The 21710-nt window shown below is 34.0% G+C and overlaps 1 protein-coding gene across 1 annotated transcript in view; it reads right to left on the reverse strand.

Annotated features, from left to right (window-relative positions):
- Positions 1–192: 192 nt before the first annotated feature.
- The window catches only part of LOC139825350 (fatty acid synthase-like), a 31882-nt gene continuing 10364 nt past the window's right edge, over positions 193–21710 (reverse strand). Inside the window, 15 exon segments of the mRNA XM_071798003.1 lie at positions 193–980; positions 1063–1307; positions 1467–1661; positions 1663–2495; positions 2598–3017; positions 3099–3403; positions 3847–4331; positions 4876–5196; positions 5409–5569; positions 7680–7884; positions 7994–8287; positions 9517–9935; positions 13780–14011; positions 14111–14361; positions 15462–15655. Of these exon segments, the coding sequence (XP_071654104.1) occupies positions 278–980; positions 1063–1307; positions 1467–1661; positions 1663–2495; positions 2598–3017; positions 3099–3403; positions 3847–4331; positions 4876–5196; positions 5409–5569; positions 7680–7884; positions 7994–8287; positions 9517–9935; positions 13780–14011; positions 14111–14361; positions 15462–15655 (5263 nt within the window). The 3' untranslated portion in view covers positions 193–277.

Here is a 21710-nt window from a genome sequence, read left to right on the forward strand (position 1 = left end):
TTTAGTCCGAGAATGGAGTGACGACTCCGCCCCGGCAATTTTGACATTTCAATTTTTGCACCTTTGTCGTTTTTACTCTATACCAGTTGAACAAAGCGACATAGACAAAAAATGTCCGTATAAATTTTGTAGCCAAGGGTTCACTCTTTACAACGGTATACCAAATTTTACTAAAATTATTTGTTTTGTTGTTAAAAATCGGCACCGAAAAAATAGTGACGACTTTGCCTTGGTCTCTCCTATTATGAATAATTCTTTATGCTACTATTAATCAATACTAGAGTACCTTTCCCATGTGTTTTCCACTCGCCATGTATCTGAAAGCTGCTTCGATTTCTGTTTTTGAAAAAACTGTTACTTGAATTGGTTTAATGGTTCCATCTTCAAGACCATCGGCTACCATTTTAGACAGCAACGACTTATATTTGTGATCGCCGGTACACATATTATCGAGTAGAATCCCATAAAAGCTAATACCTTTCTGAAACATGGACATATCTAGTGGATTGTTAGAAATGAGATCAAATTTGCCGATCTCCAGAAAACGACCGTTTTTCGCCAAGCAACGAACTGACGCGATTAACTTTTCTTCTGACAATGAATTTAACACGATGTCGACGCCGTGACCGTTTGTTTCTCGCATTATCATTTGTTCAAAGCTGGTATCTTGCGAATTTCCAATATGTTCATTCAGAATGCTCGGAAACATCTTCTTAATAAATTTCCGTTTGTCGTTCGTGCCCACAGTAGTAAACACCTCACATCCTTCTTTGAGAGCGAGGTGAATAGCTGCTTGTCCAATTCCGCCAGTACCAGAGTGTATAAGTATCTTATTGCCTTTTTTCATTTTCCCATATATGTATAAGGCTAAGTAAACCGTGCTGTAAACGCACGGGACCGTCGCAGCCGCTTCAAATGTCCACGCATCAGGTATCTTCCAACAAAAATCTGTATCTTTCTCAATAACATTTGCGATACAACTAAAAAAAATAATCTTAATTTAGTTTCAACTCTATAACATTACGCAACGTACCTAATAATATTTTGAACCATTTTGCTTACTCGGTATCACGGATTCCCATTACACGTTGCCCATTGGTATCGAATCCTACGTATTCCAATCCAAGGGGTATATATTGAAATAACCGTCCTCGTGAGATCGCCTGACTAGATGTTAATTTACCAGTCGCGAGCATTACATCTTTGAAATTTAATGATGAGTAAACCACACGTACCAAATCCTCACGACGAGATTCGACAGATAAACTGTTCTCTATCCAACAAAATGTACTTAGATCACCACAGACCTATAGAAAAACATCTATTTCATAACACATGACATACATAGAACAAAACTTTAAATAGAGAAATATTATAGAAATATTTAAAAAACGATTTGAAAATATTTAATATTGTACATTGATAAAATGTCGATATATTTTGAAAAGATTCCTATATGGGTATACCGTTTGGCAGACATGAACGGTAGGTACAGGTTCGGTTTCCGGTCGTGATAATCGCAAATGTCTGTATGATCCCCAGGTCTTATTAGGTCGCAATACATTAATAAACATATCTTTTTCCAATTGTTGTACATAGAAGGGATCTTGTAGAGAAAACATAGAGGCCTTCTCATCTTGAATAAGCACACCCCTAACAAGATGTTGTTACCTCTCCGCCCGGCTCTTTTCTCAAACAATTAACGAAACCTAACAAACCGCACTCGAAATCTCTCTTTCCAACAATTATAATCCTACTTTTTTCTTCGAGATTCTTCTCACCGCTCACAAGTAGCTTTAAATCTTCCAGCCAATTAAAGTTATCATTATTTATGTAAACAACAATTCTTTTTCCTATTGGAATTTTCTTCTTCAAAAGCACAATCATTTCTTTGTCGGTGCGCTTTTCAAGAATAACATTTAATTCGTATTGCTGTAAATATTTGGTGTAATCAATTACGTCACATTTCTCACGTGACAACAGATAACCACCTTCTCTTAGAAATGGCAAAAGTCGTTCTAACGAAGCTTGTTGTTTGGACAAAAGGTTAAATCCTGCAACAATTAAGGCTTTGTCATCTACAGATGGTTTGTTTAAATCTCCGATTGTAATGTTTTGTGGTAGATCTGCTGAATTAAAACGATTCGGCGATGTTAATAGAGTGATGTTTGTTTGTATTAATGGCACATCACCAAAAGCCTCAACCAGCAACGAAGAAGAGAGATATTCTAATGCAACGTCATCGACATCTTCCACTAGCTCGATGGTTTTTATTTTAATGATTTGATGATTTTCCAGCGCGAGTTGCGCCGATATCCGAATAGCTTCGTTCAAAGAAATTTTAGCGCGATCATGATGAGCAACAAATACGTGTTCTTCGGTAACAACATCTTGAGCCAATCTCCGGCGAGAGATCTGAGTAGCTTTAAGGCCTCGAATCTCTATTCCGCCAGCTATAATCGTGTCTAGTTTTCTGTATATTTGTATCGGTAATTCTGTAATAAGACAAAATAATACGCTTTATATTACAAGATTTTCTTATGCGATATTTATCAAAACAAAATAACTCAACAAGTACGTGATTCAAAAGCACTTACTTTTATCTATATCTGTCGAATTTTCCATGCCAGTCGCGCTATTCCGCAGTTTCGACGCATGAAGCTCAGGATTGATCACCAATTTCTGAATACTCGTCGGAACATACAAGTCCCTGGTATCGTATCCAATAATATACATTTGTAGCATGGTATCCATAAACGTTACCCAATTTGTTTTCCAAACGATATGTCCTTTGCTGCCTGAAATAGATGCGCTATGTAATCCACGAAACCAGCCGCTGTACTGGTAACCGCGCAGTCTCAATTCTTTATAGATATCTCGAGCAGTCATGTGTTCTTCTTCGTCGCTATTCTCCGGTAATAGATCTGTCCGAAACATTTCCTGTTCTGGAATCGATGTCTCGTGCACTGTACCTGTCACCACAACGTTACCTTCTTCGGTTATTTCAAACTTCCCGTCTGTAATATTTTTATGTATTTAATTATTTTACACGCATTCTTACAATCATGCTAGTTTAAAGTAAGTCATCTCATAAATACCTTTCTGTATCGCAATTGTCAATTTTACAGCATTACTTTTCGTTAAATGAGTAGCGCGAATAAAGTTTACATCTCGGAATATTATCGGTATTGTTGTGAATGTTATTCCTTTCATCATACCGATAGTTTCCCAAACGAGTACAAGATAACCCGTCGCGGGTAACAAATTTCTTCCATCGACTACATGACCGCACATATAATCGTAGTCCTCACTGTTGAGTGAAATTTCGACATATCTTTCTCCGGATTTTATGAACGTTTGTGTTTCAAAGCTCGGTACGTACCAATTTTTGGAATGATCCCACCTAATGTGACATTAGAATGCTTGTTTATATCTACATTATAAAATTATTTATATTAATTATATATATGTATATCTACATTATAATATATATATATATATATATATATATATATATATATATATATATATATATATATACTGTTCAAAAGTTTGGAAGCATTATCTTTAAAAAAAAAATAACAGTGATACCAATGAAATTCTTTACATAAAATCTTTCCTTGGAAAATGATTAGAAACAAATAATACTGTGTTTAATAGACACAACACACAGTAAAGGTTCTCATATAAGACGATTTTCTTTAAAAGTATTGGCACCACTATTGTTTTTCTTAATAAAGTCGTGCTTCCAAACTTTTAAACTTTAAACGATAGTGCATGTATATATTTTTTCTTATGTAGGTAATATATAATATCTAAATTGCGATATCATATAATATCTTGTACCTTATCGATGGGGAAATCATAGGAGTTCCTTGACTAACAGGAAATTCCACTGGCGGGTATAAATTAGCAACTTTCGGCTGTAAACCACAGTTATACAGCCTTCCAATTCCTTATAAAATTACATCAATATTTTGTTCACGTGGATCGTTCAATACCACATTATTTACTTCATTTAGCACTTCTTTCAGAACGGCGTGTGGCGCGATTTCGATGGTAACTGCGTTACTTGGTATTAGATGCGTTGTTTGTTCAAAGAGAACGGTACTTAATATACTATGTGTATGATAGTCCGCCGATGACAATTTTGATGCTGAAGTGAACCATTCGATGCGAGGTATGGAAGTGCTGACCCACTTTGGACTCCGTTTCTTCGGATGTGATATTACTTTATTCAAATCAAGCAAAAGTTGATTTTCCACAGATTCGAGATAAGAACTGTGATACGGTACGTTGCAGTGTATCTCTCTCACGTGAATATTATTAATCTGATACAAAAGTACAAATTGAATATATGCAGGTGTGGCAAATTATTGCTTGAATTTAAGAATTCGATATTTGAAGATCATTAAGATGATGCTGGAGTCGTCTGTTTTATCGATAAAATTACTATTTTCTTTCCATAATTGCAGTACGTACATTAATGATTCAGGGAAACTCCGATTTGATATAGAAACCGAGAAAAAACTACGGAATTACAGATTTCCTTACCTATTACTTTTATCCTAATATGGCATCTCGATATGGCATTGATACGAACGTGAAAACGAGTTTCCCTGAATTGCACAACAAGAAAAACATTGATGAACCCTCCAAATCGAGATTAGAAGTCTAATATAAGAGTATAGTGTACATGACGATTCGTGCGTATGTGTGCGTGCAATGTAGATGCTATTCTTGTCTATTCAAGGACAGATATAGGTTGATAACATATAGAAAATGGTAATTTTGTCGGTTATACAGACGGCTTCAGCATCACCTTAAGCAAAGTTTTCCATCCACTTATAAGATACGAGAGCTATTCAATACTACCTGTAGTTTTTTCATAAATTTTTGCACGGATTCTGTGGGCCCGCTCACAACGTTGCAATTCTCGCTGTTGCGGCATATTATTTCAATATCCATTGGACACATGTTTTTGAGACATTCGTAATCACAATAACTGACAATAGCCATAGAGCTACGAATTATTTTTCCCTCAGTACACGCCAAACCAATAAAATATGCTGACAAAATGGCTTGGTCAATGGTGAGACATCCATCGGCATACGCGCAACCAAGTTCACCAGCAGAGTGACTAATCATGTAATCCGGAATAATTCCTAATAATGTTAGGAGATCTACTAAGCCGATCTACAAATTTATACAAATAATTTTATAGTTGAATTACTTTGAAGAATTTATTTCTAATAAACCAATGAAATGCGATGAAATAAATGTACTTATATACGGTGATAATTCTAATACGATGAATTGACATAGAAAGAATTTAAATCAATCGCTTTATTATCAATAAATATAGAATATGTAACACTATTTTATAACTTCGAAGTATAATATTTTACCTGAATAGCGACAATGCCAACAAACGCGTACAACGCGTCTTCGCACACTTTTTCATCTTTCTTTGTCAAAATATCCGTGACACTTATACCGTATGGTTTTAAAGTAACGTCGCACATTCTTATCGCATTTGCAAAGACGTGAAATTTTAATAAGTTTCGACCTAATTTTAATTAAAAACGTATATTATTATTTAAGTGCTATTGTACTCTGGGAAAAATTTGGGGCCCAAGATAACAGTAATCATATTATTTGGATATCGTAACCTTAATTTTACGTATTTGGACTAGAAATAACACCGCGTAACTAAAAATCGTAATTAGCTATTCTATCTATTTCAAAGATTTTTAAGTTATATTACTAGTCAATTCTCTCAATTAGTTCTGTCGATATTCAGATATCGCAAAGATAATTTTCACTTAAAGGGCACTAACCAAAATGTTAAAGTGCTTAAGGGGGCATATACACCTATTAGGAGGCCAAAAATGGTCATTTTTCTGGAATTTTTTCTGAGAAACTATTGGCGTTATTCGATTGTATTTTTTTGTTGTTAAAAATATACATTTTAAAGAAAGTTAACAATTTTTTTTATTGAAAAATTTCGCAAAATGACAGAGATATGGCGTCGTGAAGAGACCGTCTGGAAAAAAACGGTACCAGGTGTATCTTCGCCAAAAATCAACAGAAACAAAAAAATAAAATAGAATATTAAAATATATAACAATATCTTTTGCGTATCATATCCGATTTCAAAAATATTTTTCAATAAAAAAATTGTTAACTTTTTTCAAAATATATATTTTTAACTACAAAAAACCACAATCCGATAACTCCAATAGTTTCTCAGAAAAAAATTCCAGAAAAATGACCATTTTTTTGGCCTCCTAGGTGTATAGGGGAGACCGGGGCTAAGCCGACACTATTTTTTCAAAGGCAATTTTTAATATTTAATTAAAATTTTTAGGCAAATTCAATGATATATATTTAAAGAGTGTTTCTTCAGGTATAAAATTGATTCAGGAAGTTTTGCTGTACGTCGCTTTGTTTTGCCGCCAGGAAAGAAAAAGTGACGCGAAGACAAATTTTCGAATTGAAAAATGACGGGGCGAACTCGACACCCCGCCGGGGCAAACTCAACACTTTGTTTGATCGACACAATTTGATCTGGAACTTATTTTTTTATTGTTTAAAAATAAAAATACATTGTTTATCAAATGAAAAGACATTGTGTATTAGAAACAAAAAGTCGGAATAAAGTAAACAATTATTTAAAATAATGAGAAAAAAAAAGATTAAACTTTTAATTATCTTTTTCTGAACTGTCTCTGAAAAACAATTTATACACGTAAACTCGCGATCAGATATGCGCACACATTCGTCATGAGCCATACGGTTGCATAAGATGCATTGTTTGTTATTAGAAGCTAATGAAATGTTTTCCGAACATACGCAACAGATGTTCCTTAAATCGTCATCGGAATCGGACGAAACAGTGACCTTTTTTGCGATAATGTCACTTTAGGTTAGTGTCGTCTTTGCCCCGGTGGCGTCGTGTCGACTTAGCCCCGAACGTCGTTTTTTACTTTTGTTACTCCAAAAATATATAAATTTTGAAAATATGCAAAAATTATTATCGGATTCGTATAAAGCATCGAATTTCCCATCAAAATCACTTAGCGGTAGATTCGCAAGAGTAAAGCTCGATGAAAGAGTAGACATTTTCGAGAGATCAGAAAAATTACTTTTCACTATCAAAAACACTTATGTCGCGTTAAAAATTAGACTATAACTCAGAATGTTACCAAATTCCATTGATAATACTGGCACATAAAGACGCATTTACAGTAGCAAAGGCAAGTTTCTACGATAGATTTAAATTGGCAAAAAGCCTAGTGTCAAGTTCGCCCCGCTGTCGGCTTAGCCCCGGTCTCCCCTATGCCTCCTTAACTGTGGGTCTAAATCGGTAAAAAATTTTCCCAGAGTAAATGAAGTATCTCTGCTGAAAACGCTCGATTAAAACCATTAGAAAATCCTATTCGGTCTAATAAAATTGAATTAGGGTTTTAAACCTGCATTTTCTATTAAAACATAATTACTCTCATACTTTGTTGAACTGGAACTTATGCCAATAGTATGTATAAATAAGTTTCTATGGTTTTGAATTAGATTTGATAGAAATATTCACATTTTGTCTAGTATGTTTTAATACATCTATATTGGTTCCGATTACGCTCAATCGTAAAATAGCAAGATTTTGACGGAATATTGCATACCCATTTCTGGCCATTGCGAGCCTAAAGCAGAAAATATAAACCAAACCGGTCTTTTCGCATTCTCACAATTTTGAATTTCCTTTATTGAATCTGGTTGCAAAGTATTCAATATAGTGAATCCTCTCCATCGGTGGCCGTCTATACTGTCCGCATGAACGTCGTGTATTAAACGAATATATTCTATATTTACCGAATGATTTGCGACCTACAATCAAAAATTTTTTAAAGCAAAAAGTATATAATGTTTTAAAGCAAAATTATATAATGTGTCAACTCAAAAAGATGTTGAGAATGCTTTTGAAATGTCTACTAACGTCATTTAAAAACAATTTCACTGATTCTTCAGTGCTCCCAGATAATATTACAAGTCTTGGCAAATCATCAGTCGGCACACTATTGTTAACTTTTTGTTTCATGTTCCACTTTAATAACGTGTGAGCATTAGATCCCCCGAAACCGAAAGAATTGATACCTATGTAACCGTTTTTAAGTGGCATTGATTCTTCGATAACACGAACAGTTCCATTTATTAAGGCATCTATATCGGTTCGTGGTGATGTATAATTGATATTTGGTGGAACAAAACCGGTTTCGAACGCTATTATTACCTTAAAAATTAATAACAGTTTTGAAATGTAATTAATTTTTGAAATATATTTTATATATATATATATATATATATATATGGGACAATCCACGTCACTTTTACCCCCCATCTGTCCAAATGGTATGGACGGATTTTAATGACTAAGGGCGGAAAATGTTCGTCTTGAAAAGAGATTTCGAAAGGCGTGTGGCATATATGCGCAATTCAACATGGCGTCATGTACTTGAATCTGAAATTTTGAATTTATCCTTTTAAGCAGCCATAACTATGACGCCATGTTGAATTGCGCATATATGCCACACGCCTTTCAAAAGCTCTTTTCAAGATGAACATTTTCCGCCCTTAGTCATTAAAATCCGTCCATACCAATTTTGGACAAATGGGGGGTAAAAGTGACGTGGATTGTCTCATATATACTATATATAAGATAAATCAGTAGAGATGTACCATCTTCGGTCGAGAGCTAGTATTTTGTAGCTTAATATTATACTTATGTGAATTTATCTACTTTTTCCACTTTAACTGAATGCCGATTATTTATTGTTCTTGAAACACAAGTTTTTGTTGGGACAGTAAATTCAACATATTTAAATTGATAATCGATTTAACTTGTTGATGCTAATAAGCATCATTTAAATCACTGTAAAGAATGTAGGGTAAACTAGAGGAAAGATGCAATGGCCAACCTATATGTTATTCTCTCAATCTAGTTCGTCATGAAACATCGAATGAACATGGGCTGGCCATCTTTCCTCTATGGCCATCTTACCCAAGTTTACCCTACCTAGAACAAATTCACACAAAAATATTATTAAGCTACAAAAATCCAGCTCAACCAAAGATGGTACATTTTTATTTAACAATAAATAAAAATATATCAAGGTTTTCTTAAATAAAATTAAATAACAATAACAAATTTGGCAGTAAAAGCCAGACGTGGTACATAATTAGTGCGATATATAATTTATTATAATCTTGACCAATTAAATTAGATTAGCCTCATATAGAAACCTATAGTACCTCATGTAGAAAAATTAATGTAAAGACATTTGGTGTAAAAAATAACCGAGAAGGTTAATAAAGTTCAATTAATCAAAAAATCTACGTGTGCGCGCGCGCGCGCGCGCGCGCGTGTGTGTGTGTGTGTGTGTGTGTGTATGTGTGTGTGAAGATGCGTAAAAAAAAATAAATTTGAAAATAATTAATAAACGCAAAATCCACTTGTTTTACCTTAGCGATCTGAGTAAAACCACTTGCAACTTCAGCATGACCAAGATTGGATTTTACGGAGCCGATCATTAATGGAGTTTTTCTATTCTTACACAAGACATTATAAATAGCATTGATTTCCTGAGGATCGCCGACTTTGGTACCGGTACTATGTGCTTCAATGTAATCCAAGCAAGATGATGGTATTCCACACTCATCGTAAAATTCCATTAGTAAAGTACCTTGCATACGTATCGATGGATGTGTTATTCCTTCTTTTTTGTAACCATCGCTGTTTGTTTTAATATGTGGACATATAGCATAAATTCTTTTCGCATTCTTTGCTTTTTGGAGGTATATCACTCCCATTGTTTCGCTACGTGAATAACCATTTGCAGCGACATCAAAAGGTCTGCAATAACCATCGGGTGCCAAAACACCTGAAAGATAAAAAATATATATAATATACATCTTTTAATATATGTATTAAAATATACATTATAGATGCACATATACAGAATATTTTTAAAAAATGTCCCATATTTTAAGAGCAGGTAGTACGCATTAAAATAAGAAGAAAATGTCCAGTAAATGACTTTTATATTCAGTTTAATCCAATCTATCCCATTCTTTTGGCTGGATACTTTTGTTTTGGACATTTTGTAGATACATGCAGTACCGTCCATAAGTTCTCGGGCATCTCAAAATTGCCATATTTATTCAGACTTTCTATGATACATTATTTTAATGAAACAAAAAACTAAATGAACTCTTGGGGTTATAGCTGACTTTCATTTAAGAAAACTGAAGTTTTGATTTGTTGAAGAATCCACCTTAATAACTGCTTTACAAATCAGAGGTTTCCACAAATATCAACGCCCTTTGACAGCGCTTTCAAATAAGCTGGAAGTCTATTGAATCTGAATCTCTTGAGAAATTGATCAGGAGAATGCCTCTGATTTGTAAAGCAGTTATTAAGGCAAAAAGTGGACTCTTCAACGAACCAGAATTTTAGTTTTTTTATGAAAGTCAACTTTAATCCCAAGAGTACATTTAGTTTTTAGTTTTATCAAAACAATGTATCACAGAAAGTCTGAATAAATATGGTTCAACCAAGTTTTAGACTTTTATTTCGAAATTTTGAGGTGTCCGGGAACTTATGGACGGTACTGTATATACAGAATGTCTCTAAAGTCTGACCCAGCCTCCTGGATCTCGGAAATGGCTTCAGATATGGAAAAACGTTTCAAATAAAAGTTGTAGGATATTAAAGGGGACAGATGATGAAAACATGGACTTGACTTTGAGTGACCTTTTCAAAGCTAGGTCAATGTAATCGATGTTTTCTTAAATAGAACTCTCCATTTTTTTATTGCATATTCTTGTAGCCCTTGTCAAAATGTTTTTAAAACACTATAATAAAGCTTCCCAGGTAGCAGACAGTCGTCATAATGACGTGATTCTTACGTCATTTTATGACGTATGTTACGTCATTTATTCCTAAAGTTTAACGTAAAAATGACGTATTTTTCACGGTCCTAAGTCACATCCCAACGACGTCATTTTCTGACGTTTTATTGACGGCAAAAATAGGTCCAATGTACGACATACCGGTTTCTAGAAATGTTTTTTATGAAATTAAAATTTTAAAATGTCTACTTGATAAACGTTTATAAAAAAATGTTCTTTTTCTTTATCTAAGAAAAAAAAAAGCTTTTTAACTGTTTCGTTACATGCCATGTGCGTATAGCCGCTCTCAAGGCGGTCACCTATCCTAGTACAGTACCGCGTCCGAGTCGCTTGACTTCGATGATCCAGTGGACAGTGACGATCTTCTCACCCTGATGCTTCCCTATTAACTGTACTTGTCTATAACAGGTACATCTTTAAAGTGGTCAAAAATCTTGTAATGATATCTTCTTAATAGTTATAAACACTGCATGAAATAATTGTCATAAAACTATAATTACACACGCAACTAGATCCACTTATACCATAAATTTACAACGTCAATCATAAAGTTACGAAACACTTTATAAATGTAGGAATATTCCTGTGAAAAATACTGTGAAAAATATGTCATTTTTACGTCAAACTTTAGGAATAAATGACGTAACATGCGTCATAAAATGACGTAAGAATCACGTCATTATGACGACTGTCTGCTACCTGGGTAGTCAATTAAACGTCTATATAATGTCATTTTACAAAGTCTTTTTGACGTATTAAAACATGACGTTAAATATACGTCACTTAATCGACGAATGACGTTACTGACCAATTATGACCAAATATTGACGTCAAAATGACGAGTGCTTGCTACCTGGGTTTCTTTCATTAAGAATTTCCTGAGATATTTTAAATTTTGTCATGATAGGGAAACACGGGGTAATGGTGGCTATACGAGGTAATGAGAGTCATGCAGTGATAGGTGTATCCGAGTGAGTTTGAGCGTGTTTTGTTTAGTCCTGGATTAGGGAGACTCGAAAAAGGGTTGACTAATGCACTAAATCTCTGCTCAGTTGTCGTTTTGTGTCTGAAAAGACTTAAAGTGGTTTTTGCACTCTGTTATTGTAATTTTCGTCGATCTTTGGTCATGAAATATGAGTATTAAAAATACATATTACCATAATTCATCACATTTTATTATTACAGTAGACTTTAGTAATATATGTAAACAATTGTTTGCCTTGAAACAATTACCCGTTTTTTAATCATTTTGACTTTATTCTTGAGTGACTCCCATTTGACTCTTTTTCCTACTTTTAATATAAAATATAAAATATCTCGTAAAGTATTCACTTTTCGGTGACTTTACCTTATTGCTGTTATACGTAGAATAATGAAAAGAATCAAATAATAATCAATCGAAGAAAGATGGAGCGTGGAGCCGTAACAAGGTGTTGGTGTTCATAAATTCTATACTTACGTAAAGAATTAACGAATTGTAATGTACATACTGTACATACATATACATATATTCCAATTTAATAAACTGCGCGCCGCAAATTTGTCGGATTTGAAAGTCTACGCTCCATCTTTCTTTGATTGATATCTAATCTTGTAAGCCTTTACTATTATATTTATATACGCGGGCATAGACATACGTTTTTCAAGTTTATTATTAATAACCGGTTATTGCGATAAATATTACCACATGCCTCGGTAGTCGAATTGGTATACGACGCCCTTCACGGAATGAGGGAGATTCCAGGTTCGAATCCTGGCTAAGGTAATATTTTTCGCAATAAATTTTTTACGTTTTTTCAAACAATTAAATCGTGTAGATTTAATTCCGAAGTAGGGAAGGGTATTAATGTTCCAAGATAGCTGTGTTTCAAGTCCGACAAATTTGCGGCGCGCAGTTTATTAAATTGGAATATATGTATATGTACAGTATGTACATTATAATTCGTTAATTCTTTACGTAAGTATAGAATTTATGAACATCAACACCTTGTTACGGCTTCACGCTCCATCTTTTTTTGATTAATTTCTAATCTTGTGAGCCTTTACTATTATATTCAAATAATAATATTAATTTTTACATTTGCAATTTTGCAAAATTAAATACGTTTATAAAATACAATCAAATTTTTTAAAATAATTTTTTGTTTCTTTTTACAGAAATTGATTATTTTCATTATTCTACGTATTAAAGTATCAAGGTAAAGTCATCAAAATGTGAATACTGTACGAGATATTTTATATTGTATATTAAAAGTATTGACAAAATTTAAAATATCTCAGGAAATACTTAATGAAAAAGAGCTTTATTATAGTGTTTTCAAAACGTTTCGACAAGGCCCAGGAAAAAATAAGAAGTCATATCTGAGCATATCTGACCAAATAAAATTTGATCTGCTAAAATATAATTTGATCTAGTCAGATCTAAACCTTTTATCCCGGGCCAGTTTATAAGAAAATACAATAAAAAATGGTTCCATTTTAAAATAAGGTTCCATTTAAGAAAACATCGATCACATTGATCTGGCCTTGCCAAAGGTCACTAAAGATCAAGTCCATATTTTCATCATCTTCCCCCATTAATATCTTATAACTTTTGTCTGGAACGTTTTTCCACATCTAAACCCGTTTTCGAGATCTAGGAGGCTGAGTCAGACTTTAGAGACACCTTGTATATATAATAGTATATACAGAGAAATTACAAATGTTTTTACTAAATTTACACCATTCTGTTTTTTGTGTGCAAATGACAAAAATGTAATCTTTTAATTTTTATGCTCATTATATTATAAGATTAATTAGTTTCAGTAAAAGTACCAAGACGAGCGAATTGCAGAGTTGTAGTTGTATTAAGACATAAATGTGCAGCCCCAATTATCGCGTCTTCACATTTGCCCGATATGATACAATGATAACCAGCGGCCATGGCATAAAAACTAGAGCTGCAAGCTGTATCAATTACATATGATGGTCCCTTCAAATCCAAATAGTACGAAATCATGTTTGCCATTATAGATTTGTGACATCCAGTAAGATTCAAACCACCTATCTAATTGCAGAAAGTTCGCGATTACAATTAATTCTTGCATATGAATGATAAATTCAATAATCTCATCTATTACACTTATTAATTAATAATTTTCTCTACCTCAAGATCTTCAAACAAAAATTTATTTTGCGTTTCAGAAAAGGATGCTGCTATGATCACGGCAGTATTTTTTCCTCGTAACTGCTTTGGATTAATACCGGCATCGATAATTGCCTCATAAGAATGTTCCAGTAACATTCTCGTCTCAAGTCCAAGTGTGTGTGCTTCCTCGAAAGATAATCCGAAGAAATCCGCATCAAACTTATTCAAATTGTTAACTATTCCCATACGACTTGGTACATCCGGATGATCTAACGAAACGTACAATTTCACACAAAGCGTTACGCTCCTCGTTCACTTTTTCATATAACTTTAGTTTAAAATACATTTATGTAACACGTGCATGGAAAGTGGCCCATTACGCACGCTACGCGTGCGTGATAGACCACTTTCCACGTACTTGCAACATAAAATAGGGTGTGCAAGCCGTGCGTAAAGATGAAAATTCCCGGGTGCGGTGACCGCACTCGCCTTCGGCTCGTGCGTCAACTCCGCACCAGTGAATTTTCATCTTACAGCACTTGTTACACAAATAACTATACCTTAATATACAGGATGTCTCAACGCACAGTATCCAATGCTCGTGATGAGGTAGAAGAAATCGAGATAAATAAAAATGTCTTATACTATTTTGGAATATTTGCAATAATTAATGAGTTATTAATTAATACGTTTGAGTAAATGAGAAGCGGTAGGCCGGAATCGGCAGGCGCGCGCGTTGGCGAGTGGCGAGGAGCGAGAGGCGAGGAGCGAGGTTGCGCGGCGAATCAAGAGATCGGTGTAAATTAGGCCAATGCCAAGTCCGGGCTACTGCTTTTCACGCGTCACGCGCAGATTTGCTCAGACGTATTAATTAATAACTCATCAACTATTGCGCATATTGCAAAATTGTAGAAGACTTTTTTGTTTATCTCGATCCCTTCTACAGCTCTTCACAAGCGTTGCCAAGGGTGCTCTGGGACACTCTGTATATATGTATACATACAGGGTGAGTCATTTTAATCGACGCAGGCAAATATCTCGAAAAATATGGAAGATACGGAAAAATGTTTCAGACAAAAGTTGTATGGTCTAAAGGGGGATACATGATTCCAATGTAAGTCATCAAAATTAAGTTCTATTTAAGGATTTGGTCGTCTTTAACATTTCTTGAAAACGACATCTAATATATCTACGATCAATAATGTGTCTCCCTTTAGACCATACAACTTTTGTCTGAAACATTTTTCCATTCAAGATTCAGTCCTGACCGATTACGGCGTTTCCCTTAATTGTAATTTGATTGTGTATCATATCATTTATCTACCAATCAGGCATGAATGCAGAACTATCGTGCATATGAAATAATCACCTGTCTTCCATCGCCCATGATCTGCTCTAACAAGGTCCCTTTTATTGAAAAGATTTTCTCGTAACTGATTCATATTGTCTGAATCTGGAAATCTACCAGCAATACCAGAAATAACAATCTCCTCGCCGGGCTGAATATTCCACAATCTATATGCTTTTGTGTTATCCATGATTTCTATTATTTTCTCGGATAATCTAAAAAAGTGCTATATGTGTATTTTATATATAGGGTAACTGGGAGGAATATGCCAGTGTGAGGAATATGCCACTCGTTATGTTTAACAAAGCTATGGCTAGGAGCGTTGTTGTAAATACTGTGAAATTGTTAAAAATATTATATCTGACGTTTTGCCCAAGTTTTACTTACTTCCTGTCAGTATTATAGTTTTTATGGGGTAAGTACAGTATGACAAGTATGACAAGGTGCTTTTTAGAATTTTCTTAGTGTTTTATTGAAATTGTAATAAAAATATTCTTTTACATGTTTTTAGACAAGAATGCCCTTCTAAAGTTAAATTACTATACATTTTTGTATATGTGGCATATTACCCCCACATGGGGGTAATATGCCACTTTTACAACACTTTTGTATTTCTTTCTTTTTAATAGTAAAGAATCAAAATATTTCATTAAAACCATATATAAATAACAGATAAAAGAAGGAAAAAGAAGACCAGTATCAAGAGACACGGTAGTGTCTCGCGCCAAGTACACGCGGAGCGAGACCGACCGTGATCAAGATGATGACTCTTTTACGCGACGTGTGACTCTTTTACGCGACGCGACGGGTTGCGAGTACCCGAGATGTTGAGATCTCGATAACGAGTGAACGGATCAAGTTCTAAGTAGGCTTGATCGATAGCTTGGGGTCCAATTACGGGGGGGTTTCTCTCATAATATTCCGCTACGTGCCCTACGAGCGGAGATATTGCGACGCAAAGTCCAAATGTGAAAATTTATTTTTAAGATACGTATACTATATACTTCTAACGCCGACGTCTTGTATGATGACGTCATAATCAGAAACGTTACTTTCACTTTTTCGACGCTGGCGGCGCAGGTATCGCCAGTTTCGATATCGCGCGCGTATTTCGAAATTAGGTCGATAGACTTATCGGTCAGGAGTAAGATTTCTATTTAGGTATTTTAGGTAAATTAGGTATATATACTTATATAATATATATTGAGTCAATTCCTTCATGTTTATCTGGAGAGATTTCGTATCCTTACATCGTATTACCGCACCGCTGCCGGAAAAGAAGGTTCTCTACGCTTGGCAGAAAGTGCCGCTAGGGAATTTTTAAGTCGATTCTTATGAATCAAGCTTGAATTCGATGTCTAAGTATCCCAGGTTGCCGATGACGAGGTCCAGATAGTGCGCTTCATAGTTTTCGGTGTCCAGGTGTAATAATACGTTGAATTCGATGTCTACGTGTCCCAGGTTGCCGATGACGAGGTCCACATAGTGCGCTCCGTAGTTTTCGGTGTCTACGTGTATTAATACCTTGAATTCGATGTCCACATGTCCCAGGTTGCCGATGACAAGATCCAGATAGTGCGCTTCATAGTTTTCGGTGTCCAGGTGTAATAATACGTTGAATTCGATGTCTACGTGTCCCAGGTTGCCGATGACGAGATCCACATAGTGCGCTCCGTAGTTTTCGGTGTCTACGTGTATTAATAGCTTGAATTCGATGTCCACATGTTCCAGGTTGCCGATGATAAGATCCAGATAGTGCGCTTCATAGTTTTCGGTGTCCAGGTGTAATCGTACGTTGAATTCGATGTCTAGGTGTCCCAGGTTGCCGATGACGAGGTCCACATAGTGCGCTCTGTAGTTTTTTGTGTCTACGTGTATTAATACTTTGAATTTGATGTTCACGTGTCCCAGGTTGCCGATGACGGGATCCAGATAGTGCGCTTCATAGTTTTCGGTGTCCAGGTGTAATCGTACGTTGAATTCGATGTCTAGGTGTCCCAGGTTGGCGATGACGAAATCCACATAGTGCGCTTCGTAGTTTTCGGTGTCCAGGTGTAATAATACGTTGAATTCGATGTCTACGTGTCCCAGGTTGCCGATGACGAGGTCCACATAGTGCGCTTCGTAGTTTTCGGTGTCTACGTGTATTAATATCTTGAATTCGATGTCTAGGTGTCCCAGGTTGCCGATGACGAGGTCCACATAGTGCGCTCCGTAGTTGTCGGTGTCTACGTGTATTAATATTTTGAAATTGATGTTTAGGTGTCCCAGGTTGCTGATGACGAGGTCCAAATAGCGCGCTCCGTAGTTTTCGGTGTCTAGATGTAATAATACCTCGAATTCGATGTCTACGTGTCCCAGGTTGCCGATGACGAGGTCCACATAGTGCGCTTCGTAGTTTTTGGTGTCTAGGTGTATTAATAACTTTAAATCTGAATGTAGGACACGTAGATATCGAATTCGAGGTATTAATACACGTAGACACCGAAAACTACGAAGCGCACTATGTGGACCTCGTCATCGGCAACGTGGAACACCTAGACATCGAATTCAACGTATTATTACACCTAGACACCGAAAAGTATAGAGCGCACTATCTGGAACCCGTCATCGGCAACCTAGAACACGTGGACATCGAATTGAAGATATTAATACACCTGGATACCGAAAACTATGAAGCGCACTATGTGGACCTCGTCATCGGCAACCTGGGACACCTAGACATCAAATTCAATCTTGATTCATAAGAATCGACTTAAAAATTCCCTAGCGGCAGAATTAAAATTATGTCATGACATAATAAAAATTCGCTGAATTAAAATTATGTCTAGACATAATAAAAATTGGACGAATTAAAATTATGTCTAGACATAATAAAAATTGGATGAATTAAAATTATGTCTTGACATAATAAAAATTGGATGAATTAAAATTATCTCTGACAAAAATAATTCCGCATTTTTATTATGTGTATACACATAATTTTAATTCATACAATTTTTATTATGTGTACACATAATTTGTTTTCGAATGAACGTAAAACGTATTTGTTATAATATCCATTATTGAAAATCGATATGCGCGACAAAAGCTCTTGTATATCATTATTATGTTATTATTTATTATATATATTTCTATCCATATATTTTCAGTATTATTGTTACATTAGAAAAATTATTGGCATTTAGGATACGAATCTTTTTCTGTTAGTTTGTAAGTTTCATGATTAAAAAGATCATGTCGTATTATTAACATATACCTAAGATTTATAGAATCGTTATTAATTTTATTATATATCTCAATTGTGCGAATCTCAAATATGTTTTGTAAAAATTATGCATAATATTCCTATGCAAGGATACTTGTTTAATTATTTCTTTCTATTGCATTTAAGTATAGAAAAATATACAATTTCTATGTGTTTGCACTTTATATTTAATGAGCAGGCAATTAAATATATATGATTCAATTTGCGTCTATGTCTCTTTATTGACTGACATAGTTATATACTTTTAAATCTTTTTCTTTTCTAAAATTCAATCAATTAAATAGCAAAAACTACGTTATTATATTATATATTTTTGGTACGTAGTGTGCAAATGTATTTTGAAATAAAGATTATATATTTTTTACTGAATTATTTACACACACGTGCGGTTTCAGAGAATCATTTATCGCCAACTCAAATATGTTCCTACTCAACTGTTAAAATATGAAAGATAATTTTATCTAGTTGTGACATTCGCTCGAATTCCCGAAATAATTTTCAAGGATATGAGTACGAATATATATATATATATATATATATATATCGTACTATTTAATATTTATAATTAATAGAAAATTATAAACGATGCGTTAAGTATGAGAAATTTAACAGAATTGCTTTTATCAAATAGAATTAATTTGCGATTAGTTAAAGGGAATAAAAGAATAAACAAATCAGGTAAATTTCAGACACGTGTTACAGGTGTCCATCTGTAATTATCAAAAAATATCGATACCTGAACATATACAGTTGCGAACAACATTCAGTAAGACACGCGAATAAAAATAAATAAAAAATTTTACAGTTAACGACTTATTAACATTAATCATGCTATATTGCGATTATGTTTTATGTTAAAATTGAAAAATATATACAAGGTGTACAACTAAAAGGGTTACAGATTATTATTTTTAAAAAACTAAGCAAAATATTAAATTGTTGTTTTCTTTAGAAATAATAGCCCGTAACACTTTTAGCTTCATACCTTGTATAAACTGTTTATAAGATTATAAGATATATTGTTTATAAGATTAAGATGCGTAACACTACAAAAAGGCGTGATATCCGTACAAAATGAGCTTTTTAAAAAAAAAGGTAAAAGAAGGCGTTAAGTACACGCATAGTAGTGTATATGTATTATGTTGTTACCCTGTTATGTTGTTACCTCGAAAAAAACAAAGTGGTAGTATTATACCTCCAAATAGCTTTACCCTGTAATACATACTGTTTATAAAATGCGTAATACTACAAAAAGGCGTGATATCCGTACAAAATTACCTTTTTTAAAAAAAAGGTAAAAAAAGGCGCCAAGTACACGCATAGTAGTGTATATGTTGTTACCTCGAAAAAAAAAGAAAGTGGTAGTATTATACATCGAAAAAACCTAAGTAACAAGTGGTAGAGGTAATCTTTATATCTCGAAAAATCTTGAAAAAATCTAAGCAGTAGTATCTTTATTTCCGAAAAATTATAACCCAAGTGATACACATCACAAAATTATGTTACTTTATCAAAAAGAAGAGTCGCGCTTCAAGTGATTTATTACAATTACAAAAAAGAAATGATATCTCTTTAAATTATACAGCGCCAATTACAGAGAGAACATATATATTGCCTCAAAAAATAATTGTTGCACTACTTTGAAAAATCTTTACATTGTGTCAATTAGAAAAGAATGTATGATAACAATTTTATAAGATTAAAAAATTTTATTTAAATTTAACAAGGGAATACAAGGTATTTAAATACAAAGTTCACATGTGTATTTTTTAGTGGTCACAAAGAATTACAGAGGTAACAGTACAAAATAAAAATATTTTATTAAAATACATAAATTTTTCTTGTAAAAAAACTTGGCGCTGCTAGACCTCGAAATTTTAAATAAATAAGGACAACAATAAATAAAAATAATTCAGAAAATAATGCGATGGGAGTAATATTAAATGATTATCAGCGTGGATGTGCGAGTGAGTGATATGGGTGTGCGTGACGACGCGGACGACGGATAATGCGGCTTATCATTAAGTAGAGGATAAATTTATTTATTTATTTAAAATTTCGAGGTCTAGCAGCGCCAAGTTTTTTTACAAGATGCAAAGATACCTCAAAAAGAAAGTAAAATAGGAAAAAAATCATATTTTTCTTAAGTGTGGCATATATTCCCCCGAGTTACCCTACTTCTTTTTCTTACTTAATTATTATACTGTCAACTGTACCTGGTCTTGATGTTCGTATTATCACTATGATATTGTTTTAGTTCTGCGGAGAAATGACTCTGATTACTTTATAAACCAATTGTCGAATGACTATTGTAATATAAACCAGCCATATATATAGTGTTTTTAAGGTTCTCCTTTCGTAAGGTTAATTTAAACCATTTCCGTTCAAGACAAAAGAATAAAGGCAGGGATAGAAGAAGGAGGTGAAGGAAGAGAGAAGGAGAGCGAGATATAGTACCTACAATAGAAAATGTAATTTACATTTTGCTTCCTCATAGAGGAAGCTTTGTTTTCGTAAACCTCGTGTATGAACCTTTGATCGCGTATAAAGCTAGATATAATCAACCAAATACTAAAGTATTATATATGAAATAGGGGTAAAAAATATTGAAGAAAAAATTGTTTTTTTAGTTTTCGATGCCAATGTGTTCCTTATGTTCGAAAACGTCGAAAAATCGCAATTTTAAAAAATGTCCGTATGTGTGTGTGTGTGTGTGTGTGTGTATTTATATGTGCCAAATTTACCGAAATTTCTATAACTCAAGAACTGATTAACCATATATGAAATAGGGGTAGAAGAGACTATATAATATAATAGAATTAGAAAAATTGCTAATAATAAAGGGGTTACCAATTTCTGTTTAAAAAAATCTACGTGATTGCTCTAATTTCCGCAAATTTTGAGATATCAAGAATTATAAGTATATGATAATATTAAAGAATTAAATAAAGGAAAGTGAGAGAGGCAATTGGAGCCACGCGCGGTAATTAATGCGCAATCAA

The sequence above is a fragment of the Temnothorax longispinosus genome, chromosome 2 (assembly GCF_030848805.1).
Source record: "Temnothorax longispinosus isolate EJ_2023e chromosome 2, Tlon_JGU_v1, whole genome shotgun sequence".
Classification (NCBI taxonomy): Eukaryota; Metazoa; Arthropoda; class Insecta; order Hymenoptera; family Formicidae; genus Temnothorax; species Temnothorax longispinosus.